The sequence below is a fragment of the Gracilinanus agilis genome, chromosome 1 (genome assembly GCF_016433145.1).
Source record: "Gracilinanus agilis isolate LMUSP501 chromosome 1, AgileGrace, whole genome shotgun sequence".
Classification (NCBI taxonomy): domain Eukaryota; kingdom Metazoa; phylum Chordata; class Mammalia; order Didelphimorphia; family Didelphidae; genus Gracilinanus; species Gracilinanus agilis.
Genome location: NC_058130.1, coordinates 484,398,586 through 484,410,983, shown reverse-complemented (window position 1 = coordinate 484,410,983; position 12,398 = coordinate 484,398,586). Strand labels below are relative to the sequence as shown.

The 12,398-nt window shown below is 35.1% G+C and overlaps 1 protein-coding gene across 1 annotated transcript in view; it reads right to left on the bottom strand.

Moving 5' to 3' along the window:
* Positions 1 to 12,398, bottom strand: part of ZNF704 (zinc finger protein 704) — a 329,242-nt gene that overhangs the window by 55,763 nt on the left and 261,081 nt on the right. Inside the window, exon 3 of the mRNA XM_044665818.1 lies at positions 1,885 to 1,988. Within this exon, the coding sequence (XP_044521753.1) occupies positions 1,885 to 1,988 (104 nt within the window). The remainder of the gene's footprint in view (positions 1 to 1,884; positions 1,989 to 12,398) is intronic.

The following is a 12,398-nucleotide window of genomic DNA, read 5'->3' as shown; positions in this document are numbered from 1 at the left end:
AATCAGAAAAGAGAGCAAATTTGAGGGAAAGATCATAATTTTGGTTTTGAATATGTTGATTTGGACATAGACTGTGAATTTCTTGAGGGAGTTCAGGGATATTTTTGTGTGTGTCCCTTTTTTTTGCCTTTTCTTTGAATCCACAGAGCTTCCTTAGCATGTGCCTGTCATATAGGAGATGTTTAGTAAATACAAACAGTCTAACATGGATCTGTATTTCAAAAGAGAAGTTAGAATTGGTGCTTTGGATTTGAGAGCTACAAAAGTGAACAAACTTGCCTAAAGAAAATAATAGGGCAATGTTTCAATCTATATTCACATTCTGTCTGTTCCTTCTATGGAGGTAGATAGCCTTTTTAAAAATTTTTTAAATTTTTATTTTTTTGCCATTAGCCCCTTGGAACTGCCCTGGATCCTTGCCTTGTTGATAAGAGTTAAGGCATTCACAGTTAATCTCATACAATATTTTTGTTAAAGTGTAATGGCTGAACAAGTTATGGTATATGATTGTAATGGAATACTGTTGTGCCATAAGAAATGACAAGTAAGAAATGACCACAAAAAAAAAATCTGGAAGGACTTATAGGAAGTGATACAAAGTGAAGTGAGCAGAACCTTTTGGAGAAGGTTGTACACAATAACAACAATAATGTATGATGATCAACTGTGAATGACTTAACTGTTACCATAAAAGCAAGGATCTAGAAGAACTCCAAAGGGCTCATGACAAAAAAGACTATCATCATTAAAGGAATAGAGTCTGAATGTGGACTGAAACATACCATTCTTCAATTAATCTCTTCCATGAATTTTTCTCTAGTGTAAGCAATATGTGACTTGTTTCACAACATGACAAACAGGGAAATATGTATTATATGATAATATATGTACAACCTATATCATATTACCTGCCTTCTCGAGGAGGGAGGAAGGTTAGGAGAGAGGGGGGAAAAAGAAAACATAATAGGGTTGCAGTTGGATCTTTGAGAAATACTTTTTCATTAAGGCATCAGAAAGAAGGGAGCAAGAGGAAACGAGGAGTAGTTCCTGAATCATTTAAAAACCAAAGTCATTTTATTTTTAATTCCAAAGTCTCCTTATTTGTTTGTTCTACACAAGTCTCTAGTTTAAGCGAAGCTTGGTTAAAAACCAAGAATTTGGGGGCAAAATTGACTATATAGAGAAGTAGGAAGTGAATAAGGAGGTTGTGATGTCTCTGAAGCCAAGGAAAGTGAGATTATCCAACAGGAAGGAGTTGTCAACAGATTCAAAAGCTGCAAATAGGTCAAGGAGAATGAGTGCTCAAAAGAAATGGCCATTGGACCTGGTTATCAAGGTCATCAGTGATTTTTAATGGAATAGATCTAAGACTACTGGATAGAAATGAGAGAAATAAATTTACTAACACCTAAAGGCTCTAAAATATTAGAGAATAAGTTCATTAAATAAAACCCTTACCTTCTGCCTTGGGATGAATACTAAGTATTGGTTCCACGGCAGGGGCGCAGTAAGGGTTAGGAAATTGGGGTTAAGGAACTTGTCCACAGTTACACAGCTAGGAAGTGTCTGAATCCAAATTTGAATCCAGGCCTCCTAATCTCCAAGTCTGGCTCTCTATCCACTGAGTCATCTAGCTGCCACAGAGAATAAATTCTAATACATTCTCTAATAAATTTTAGCATCCTCTAAAAAATGGAACAGGGTGTTTTATGTTGAGGTATATTTCTTATCACAAGCATAGGGAGCAGAATGTCACCTGTAAGGATTATTTTGGAGGGGAATCATGCTCTGAGTATATTTGAACTAGAGGACCTTTAAAGTTTCTCAGAACATAAAGATTCTCTGCCTACAAGGTAACATTTTTCTCAAGGTTCACACACTTACCATTTGGCCGCACAGGAGGGCTTCGAACCAAAGGGCTGGTAGACAAACTGGTTAATACCATTGCTGCTGTTACTTTATCCATATCCAGTTCTTCTGAAGATTTCCTAAAGTAAACAGAGCAAAGGATGACATCCCGCATTGCTAAAAAGAAGAGCACTTTTGCAATGATTTACCTGGGTGATGAGGTTGCTTTAGCTCATGAAGCTTAATCGATCAATTTAGGGCAAGTGGAAAAACAGGATGATATTCTTTTGATGCATAATAACTAATGTGAGTCACTGTCCACTTGGTTGAGTTCTGACTACTAAAGAAGGGAATATCAGGAAGGTGAAATCATATGGTATACCAGGAACTGACTAAATCATGCCAAATGCTTCAGGAAACAACACATTAAAATCAGAAAAGCACAATATAAAGTTAATAATCTACACCTATTATGTAATTGTCTACAAATATACTGACCTTCTACAATTTTTGTTTAAAAATTTTCAGTCATGTCTCACTCTTCTTCTTTTTTTTTTTTTAAAACCATACCTTCTGTCTTAGAATCAATGCTGTGTATTGGTTCCAAGGTAGAAGAGTGGTAAGGGCTAGGCAATGGGAGTTAAGTGACTTGCCCAGGGTCACATAGTTAGGACATGTCTGAGGTCAGATTTGAATCCAGGACCTCTTGTCTCTAGCTCTGGCTCTCCATCCACTGAGCTACCCAGCTGACTCCATGTCTCATTCTTTTTAATCCCATTGACCATAGCATGTGAAGCCCTTCTTTATCCTCCACTATCTCCCTAAGTCTGTCCAAGCTCGTGTTTGTTGCTTCCATGACACAATCTATCCCCCTCCTTCTTTTGACTTCATTCTTTCCTGACATCAGAGTTTTTCTTCTAAAGAGTCCTGAATTCTTACTATTTGGTCAAAATGTTTAAGCTTCAACTTCAGGATTTGACTTTCCAATGAACAGTCTGAATTACTTTCTGTTAAGCATTGACTGATTTGAACTCCTTAAATCACAGTTGTGATATGTAATTTGTTAAAGCAAAGAAATCGTTCAGAGTTTCAGAGAGGAATTTCACAGCAAAGAAACTTCTGTATTAAAGGTAGATCAGAAAAAATTCATCACATTGTTTAAACTAAGTTTCACCTAAACTCATCATTTTATCAGCCAGTATTTATTAAGAACCTACTGTGTACCAGGCACTGTGCTAAGTCCTAGGGATATGAGAACAATGAAATAGTCTGAAACCTTGGAGGAGCTCCCATTCTACTAAACATAGATTTAGAGAAGGAAAGGATTTCCAAGTCTCTTTTCAAATCCAACAAACCACAAAAATTATGATAAATCAGTCAACACATGGAACCAACGACCATTTAGATACTTAGTAACTTTGATTCTACAGTAATTTTTATGCCAAACACCAAAATAAACATGATGGGATCTGGTATGTGCTATTTTTTGAAGGGGACAGGAGGGGTCATTTGTGCAATGAAAATGATACAGTATACTATAAAATATTTCATGTGAAAGCTTGTTTCTATCTAATGTCCCCAATAATGATGCTCTCACTGGCTCTTTAGACTTTTCTCATAAAAATTAAATATAGAAGAAAAGTCAGCATATAAGTAGGTAATTATTGATCATCTTTGGTCACTTTTTCAACAATAATAATGCCCAAGGCTTTTTCCATGTGTTTGATATATTATCCTTCTCTTATACGTTTTGAGATCATTCCCTCAGTGCTCTCAAAATCATGTTGTTCTCTAGCATAGATCTCTTCTGAGGATAGTTGATCTTTCAGATACTTTCCCTATATTTACTTTCTTTAGCACCTTTTATATCTCCTCTCTAAGCACATTTGAAACTGCTACAGTAAAATGTGGAAGCTTCACTATATTTCATAATGAAAAAGTGTGTTGGATTAAAAAAAATAACTTTGTAGGTCATTTCCATCATTTGTCTATTTGTTTTCTTCCTTTGAAAGTTTCATCCTTAAAATGCCCTCAGAATAAATGTTTAGCAGAGTCTTTGCAAAGCTTTCTTTAAAAGAGTTTTCTTCTCCATGTTTCTTACTTTTATAGAGTAATATTGTTCATGGTCTTTCACCATCCTTCTCTATGAGACTTTACAAAGGAATTTATATTCTAACCTAATATTGTCCTCAGCTAAATTGGTTTCCCATTGGCAAATGGATTAACTATTTCCTTATTAAGGCTTTTAAAATTTATGTACAAAACTATTTTAATCAGCGTCGATGTCCCTTTTCCCATATCTATGTACATATATGCACACACATATATGTGTATGTATATATGCAGATAAATACTATTCACACCCATATACATAAATACATTCATATAAATACATAAACGTGTATATGTGTTTTTTAAATATACATATGACATAATGACATAGAAGTTAGGAGGCACAAAGAGTGTCATGTCTCTAGGGAGGAAAACCTGAGCTCCAATCCAGACTTATAACACTCACTAGCAAGGTAACCATGGGCTAGTCACTTAACCTATATTTCCCTCAGTTTCCTCAATTGTAAAACGAAGATAATATTAGCCCACTAGATGATGCACTGGATAGAAAGCTAGGCCTGGAGTCAGGAAGATCTAAGTTCAAATTTTACCTCAGATACTTATAAGCTTTGTGATCCTGGGGAAGACACTCAACTTTGTTTCTTTCAGTTTCCTTATCTGCAAAATGGAGATAGATAATAAGAGCACCTATCTTGCAAGGTTATTGAGAGGATCAAATGAGATAATAATTATAAAGCATTTAGCAAAGCATCCATTACATAGAAAATGCTACATAAACATTAGCTGTTCTTGTTGTTGTTGTTATTGTTATCTATTTCCCAGGATTTTTGTGAGAATCAAATGAGATAGCATTTGTAAAATGCTTAGCATGGTGCCTGGCACATAGCAGGTGCTCAAGAAATCCTTATTTCCTTTCTTCTTTTATATGAATTATATATAAATAAATTTTAGTAATTATTTTATTAAGCTTTCCATGTGTAAAATCTCCCTCAATATGTAGCAGTCTCTGTGTGTGTATGTGTGTGTATCTCATTTTCCTTTATGTTTGTTCTTTCAGATATATATTAGGTGGTTGGTAGGGGAGACACATTTTCATTTCATTACATACACTACCATATAATTACTGATTGACTGTGGTTACACCTTCAAATACTTATAATTAAACATGAAGACATAAAACAGTTTTGAATTTACTATGTCTCTTGGTAACTGCTATAAAGGGCTTCCCAATTATCTGGGTCATTGAGAAATAATTTAATTAAATTTAACAAATATTTATTAAACATCTTGATCGAGGTAATAGAGCTAAAAGGGACTTTAGAACTCTCAACTTTAACAGAAGGGAAAACTGAGGCCCAAAGAAGGTAAAGAGTTTGCCTAAGGTCACTCAGGAAGCAGTAAACTTGAAGATCTGGGTTTTGAGCCCCAGGGATTCTGATAATCAAGTTCATCATCTTTTCCAAGGTTTTAGTTATACTATCAATTATCTATATGCAAGGGACAAAACCACAATTTTTACATTAAACATCTTTTCCGGTATTTGAAAGTAGCTCTGAATAAATTATGTATACAAATTACTTAAAGGTCTAAGATTTTTTTCCAGGTAATTTAGAAGCCTGTGATAAAATGGTATCACTTCCTTGGCAATAGCTCAATTAACTGAACATCTTTAAGTATTGTATCTAAAGCATAAGGTTATTTTCTCAGAATGTCCCAGGTTTTTAGAATAATTGCAGCTAAATAATAACAGATTCATTTCTTGAAATTGTCAGACTGTTATTTAGTCATATCTTTTAAAAAGAATATTTTTTGCCCATTAAATGGGCAAAAATTAAAAGTACATTAAAATCATACTATATTACAGGTAATTTAGCAGATTAAGAACTAGTCAATATGGAAGAAAAAACAAGAAGTCCTTGAGTTGGCAAAAATATATATCTTGGTGATATAATCAGTTAGCTTAGTGCCACTGGAATCTCATGTCAAAGAATTAAGTCTTAGAGTAGAGGACTATAGGATTTAATTAAAAAGAGCTTTAAAGGTCATATGATCCATCCCCGAATTTTAGAGATAGGGAAACTGAAGACTTCAGTAACTTGTCCAAGGCCACCTAAGTAGTAAGAGATGCAAGGGAATCTCAAAATGATTTCAAACCCAGCATTTTCAAACCATTATTCTAGACCATTTATGGCTAATTGAGATGTAAGAAACAAAAAGCAGGAACCAGTCAACACCAGGACATGATCAGTTGTATTGATCCTTTTGTGAAAATATTTATTATTTAGTATATCATGCTGATCATGCCAGAATTTTTAAAGGCTCATAAGCCTATGAACACTACCTAAGTTCTTTCAGGTTCAAATGGCTCTACAATAAACATCACAGTATCTTTTAGTAGGCATTTAAAAACCTGAGGACTCATGCTTGTGACTGTGAGAGTAGTAAAGGTAGGAAGGATGCCTGATGATCCTGTGTGATCTCTAGGCTGGTGGTCATGAATGGTATGGAAATTTCATAATTACTTAGTTGTTTAGTTCTGGAGTATAAGTAAATTCCTACAAAGTACAAGATTGATTTGCTACTCCATTACCATTCTTCCTTAGACAAAGATCCACTTTTTCAAAAAATATTCTTCTAGTGATTCTGTATGACTGAGGAACAGGAAGCCAGAGTTTCTGAAAAACGAATGTGAGTCAACTAAAAGGCAATGGAATGGCTCTTAGGACATCACCAATAACCTGATGCTGTGGATCACTCTCTTTTGTTTTCATGGCACTGCTCCTCTCTTAGTTCTTCTACATGCCTGATCATTTCGTGTTAGGCTGCTTTATTATATCCTTATTGATGTCCCAGCCCTAACTGTGGCTTCACCACAAAGTTCTGTTCTGGTCCCTCTTCTCTTTTCTCTAAAAGAATCTTTTATTAAGCATTTACTTTGTGTGAGGCACTGGGTAGAAAAATGCAAAAGGAAGACAGTCCCTGCCTTCAAGGAGCTTATATTATGAAGAAATGAACCGGAAAAGGAGAAGATGATTAAATATCAAGAACAAAGGGCCAGGTAGAGTGAAGGATAACAGATGGAAAGTCCAAGTGCTGCAGTGGTAGTCACTACATACTGAAGGAATCCAAAGAAGATCTCCAGCACATTTGGGTCTGTGGATTCTCAATGGACGCTTTAAGGTAAGATATGGAAAAGAATCTCACAGGATGAAAAGGGCTGTCAGTCACATTAATGATCATTCCACAGATTCACAAAGGAAGGTGAACCTGATATTTTCCCCTAATGGTTCCTTTGTCTTAGCCCTTTAACTCTATTTTGAAGACTAAGATCATCATCATCATCATCATCATCATATTATCATCAGGGGAGAAAAAAGAACCTTAAAAAAACTCAATCATTTACTTTGTAAAGTACACTGTTTTAGGTTAAATACCATAATAATAGCTCAGGTTTTTGCAATAACAACATGCAATAACAACAATAGCTCAGGTTTTTGCAATAACAATAAGTGACTGAAAAACTAAGGTCCATTTTTGTCTCAAACTTTGATTTCTGAATATTATTAGGAAGCTTAACTTGTCCTTATTAAGTCTGCTAATATATATTAGAGTCTAGATCTGTTTCCAAATTTTAAATAGATTTTATATGACATATATTAGACACCATTTTGCTGCCTTTTATGTTAATTAATAGTTAATTAACTGGTTCTTCCTTATAATTTAGTAGGAAATAGATTTTTTTAACCTTTACAACTTCTGACTAAGAATTGATACTTGATATTCCTTCTAAGGCAGAAAAGTGGTAAGGGCTAGGCAATTGGGGTCAAATGACTTGCCCAGAGTCACACAACTAGGCCAAATTTGAGCTGAGGACCTCTCTAAGCTTGGCTCTCTATCCACTGAGCCACTAAGTTGCCCCAGAGAGAGAGGACTTGTGTGCTATTACTCTCCATACTATAATTAATTAAATAATCTATTTATATTATTAAGGTAGTTTGCTGTCTGAGCCTGGAAAAGTCACTTAACCTCTGTCAGCCTCAGTTTCTTCATCTGTAAAATCGGAATAATAACAGAACCTACCAATTAATAATAGAATCTACCACATAAGATTGTTGTGAGGACCAAGTGAGAGAACATAATATGTAAAAGCACTTTGCAACTTTACTCTATAAATGTTAAATATAATTAAAAATTTAATTTCTTTTTACATCAGTTCTTTCTTGAAATACGAATCCTTTCCCTATAGCCAGATAAGTAAAAACAACTAGCACAAAAGTAATTTCACACATCATATACTATACTTGTTATTACCACCATAATTTCAAAGATGATATAACAGATGGAGAATGTGTTTCCTCCTCACTCCTACTCAACTGATATTGTCACAAAAGGCCTAGGCACAAGGTGCTAATGGGGGATTAAAAAACTATAGAGAAGCATCAATTTCTGAGCTATAAATATTTTTTTGGTTGAGGCAAGAAGGGATCAAAGATTGGTTGAGCAAACAAATTAGTCACATATCTGGGGGCTTTAAAAACGTGGCCTTGGGGGAATTTAAGTTTGAATGCTTGTTGGAAAAGACTAAAAGTTCAGAGTTGCCTACAGAAGAGACCTTTAAGGGGAGAGAGGCTTGCACGTTATTTCATATAATTTAAGTTCAATCACTAAATTGAACACAATCACCTTTACATTTCGGAATCAAGAAGAGTTCAAATCTGGTCTCAGATACTTACTGTGGGATTTTGGGCAAATCACTTAACCATGCTTCAGTTCTTGAGCTAGAGAAGGAAATGGCAGGTCAGCTTGGTTGGTATCTCAGTGGATGGAGGGCTAGGCCTGGAGAGGAAGTCTTGGGTTAAAATCTGTGCTTAGATACTTCCTAGCTGTGTGATGCTGGGGAAGTCACTCAACTCCAATTACCTAGCCTATACTTTGTATCAATTCTTTTTTTTTTTTTTAACCCTTACCTTCTGTCTTAGAATCAATACTGTATATTGGTTTCAAGATAGAAGAGTGATAAGGGATAGTTTATTGGGGTTAAATGACTTGCCCAGAGTCACACAGCTAGTAAGTATTTAAGTTCAGATTTGAATACAGGACCTTCCATCTCTATGTCTAGTTCTCAAACCACTGAGCCACCCAGCTGCCCCCACAATTCCAAGATTGAAGGTAAATGTTAAAAAAAAACAAAAAACAGAAGGAAATGGTAAACCACTCTACCATCTTTGCCAAGAAAACCACAAAAGGAGTCACAAAGAATCAGAGATGACTGAAATGACTGAACAAAAATGGTTAAAAGTAGCAGAGGACAAGAAAGTGTGATTGTCATCTCTATCAACTAAGAGAGTACCCACATTGTTGAGATCACAGTTCCTTCCGATGTCCTATTTTCAAATATCAACAAGGTTGAGAGAGACATTATCCCAGAATATTCAGCATCTGTTAATTCACTCAATCCTCATGATATCTATGTGAAAGAGGTGATAATAAAACTCATATTTGAAAAGTGTTTCAAGGTTTATAGGGCACTCTCTTCACAACTCAAGGGGTAGGCAATAAGGCTATTATTGTATTTTTATTATTATCCCTTGTTTACAAAGAAGGAACCTTCATAAAGGTCCTATTTCAAAGCCTCACAGGAGTATGATGCTGACTCTAGATTTTTGAAGGCTCTGCTAGAGAAAACACAAGAGCAATAGCTAGGGAAGCAGAAAACTTGAACTACAGATGCAGGTCTGCCATTTGTAGCTGTGGGATTTTAGACAAGCCAATAAACTTTTACTAGCCTCGGTTTCTTGAAAACAAGGGATCAAATTGGGTAGCCAGAATTCTATCTGTATCTAAAGAAATTTTAAAATTTGACTTTCATATTACACGAGCATAGGCAAAATAAACAAATAAAATTGAGCCACTAAAATAAAAAACCAAAAACCTCACACATCTGATTTATACCTTAGACCAGTGATTCCCAAAGTGGGTGCCACCACCCCCGGTGGGTGCTGCAGCCATCCAGGAGAGCGGTGATGGCCACACTTTTTTTATATTACATTCTATTCTGAGTTCAATACATAGTTTCATAATTTCCAAGGAGCGCTAAGTAATATTTTTTCTGGAAAGGGGGGGGGGCGGTAGGCCAATAAAGTGGGAACCACTGGCTTAGACTCTGTCTCAAAACTTAGAGGTCAGGGTGGCAGGAAGGATAATAGCTTACAAAAAATAACATAAAATATTCATTCACTTTTTACACTGCTGTGTTGCTTATGTCTTTATTTGTTAAGATATCTAAATCTATAGGTATTTAGCTATGGGGAGAGGAAATAACATGTACCTTATTTATTTTGATATAATCAATTATTCTTAGATTGATGATTCGTCAGTGGGAAGAGGATTGGAACAGAGGACTATATAATATCTTCCAACTCTGAGATTCTATCAATTTCTAAATAATAGCCTCAGAATAATTTTCCGTTTTTATTTTTTTATTTTTTTGTTTATTTAATGAATTAATTTAATAAATTACATTTAGTGTGCAATATTCTTTATTTACATAATCTAATTTGATTTTCACAAGTACTTTGTTATGTAGTTATTATTATCTATGATCATTCCAATTTTATGGGTGAGGTAATAAAGACCCAGGAAGTTTAAACAATTTGCTTATGGTGAAATAGCTAGTCAGATTCGGAGGCAGAATTTGAGCCTATGTCTTCTAGGTGGCATAGTAGAGAGTGTTCTTACCCAGAATTCAGGAAGACCTAAGTTCAAATATTGCCTTAGATACTTACTGAGCTATATGGCCATAGGTAAGTCTTTTCATCTCTGCCTCAGTTTTCTCAACTATACAGAAGGAATAACTTCCCAGGGTTGTTGTGAGGACCAAATGAGATAATAATTGTGAAATTACCTGGCACATAATAGGCACTGTATAAATTCGTATTTCCTTTCCTTTTCTTTCCCTTCTTAGTGGTAGTGTTAATAATCTATCTTCTCTTAATTTTCTGTTTTTTTAAAAAAAAACAACCTTACCTTCTGTCTTAGAATCAGTACTGTGTATTGGTTCTAAGATTGATGAGGGCTAGGCAATGGGAGTCAAGTGACTTGTCCAGGGTCACACAGCTTGGAAATGTCTGAGGCCAGATTTGAAGTTAGGACCTCCTATCTCTAGGCCTGGCTCTGAATCCACTAAGCTACCAAGCTGCTCCCTAATTATCCTTTAAAAAATGTATTGGATAGGAATAGGGACTAGACCTGTGACTTCAATGTCAATGAGAAACTTCTGGATGAAGAAATTTCCTTTAATAATGTGAATTGGCAACTTCTTTCAATTTAATAGTCTTGGAGAGTTGACAAGAGCACTGAATGGTTGTGACTTGTCCAGAGTCACTTATAGTGATATGTCATACCTTCCTAGCACCAACCCTAATTCTCAAACTATAACATCCCAACCACCTCTATTAAATTTAGATAATACATCTAAATGAATCATTTTCAACTCCTCCTTTTTGTAGTTTATCATAAGTTTTACAAAAAGGATGGGGAAAGTTAAATTTTTAAAAAATGTGATATGCTTTATATGGCAGGCATACTCCTGAAAAATTTGCAGAAAGAATTTTGTTCTTATATTAAAGCATTTTGAAAACTTCAAAGTACTTTATAAGCCTAACATCATCATCCCAATTGGAAGTTTGCAGTGAATGTCTTTTTAAAAGTAAAAGATCTTATTATAATACAAAAGAATCATCTCTTTAACCATCCATTTTTGTTTACATTTTCATAATGCAATTTCTTTAAGTTAGTGTATCTACTGTAGCGCTAAAATTGTAACATTTATCCAAGCAAATGATTCCTTAAACTACCTATATTTAGAAGCAGGTTACTGGAATTACATCATGTGATACATAAACAAGTGATTTGAAGATGTTGGTGTTAGATCACAGGCTAGTAGGGCAACAGTGATTGAATGATTGAACTCTGGGCGAGAACAGTCAGCTGCTGCTTGTGAAGTTTATCACTGTCTGTGGCTCTCTGGGTGGCTAGATGCTTCTACTTTCATCAGAGCCATGTCACCTCTAAATGCTGCTGGAGTGCTTGAACGTCAAATATAAACAGTCTTATATCATTTCTACTACCCAACTAAGTGAAGAAATGTTTTGGACCCAGGAGAGCTCTAAAAGACATTTATCTGCAATTAAAGTGCTGAAGGAATAAATGGAAACTAAAATGAATAATACATTCCCTAGATTAGCAACTAATCCAGTTCCTTAGCAACTACTGAAAAGTCTTTTGCTATCTGTCTAGACCAAGTTCAATCAGTATCAAAGCTTGTGCTAAACTACAAAAAGGAGGGGGTTATGTTTGAAAAGTGAAACTAGGACAGGTTTCAAAGAAAAATATTTTACCTGGTCAGAATATTAATCTTCAGTCCTGGAATATTTGATAGTTCAGGTTCTAAGTCTAGAACACTGCCTTCAATAACC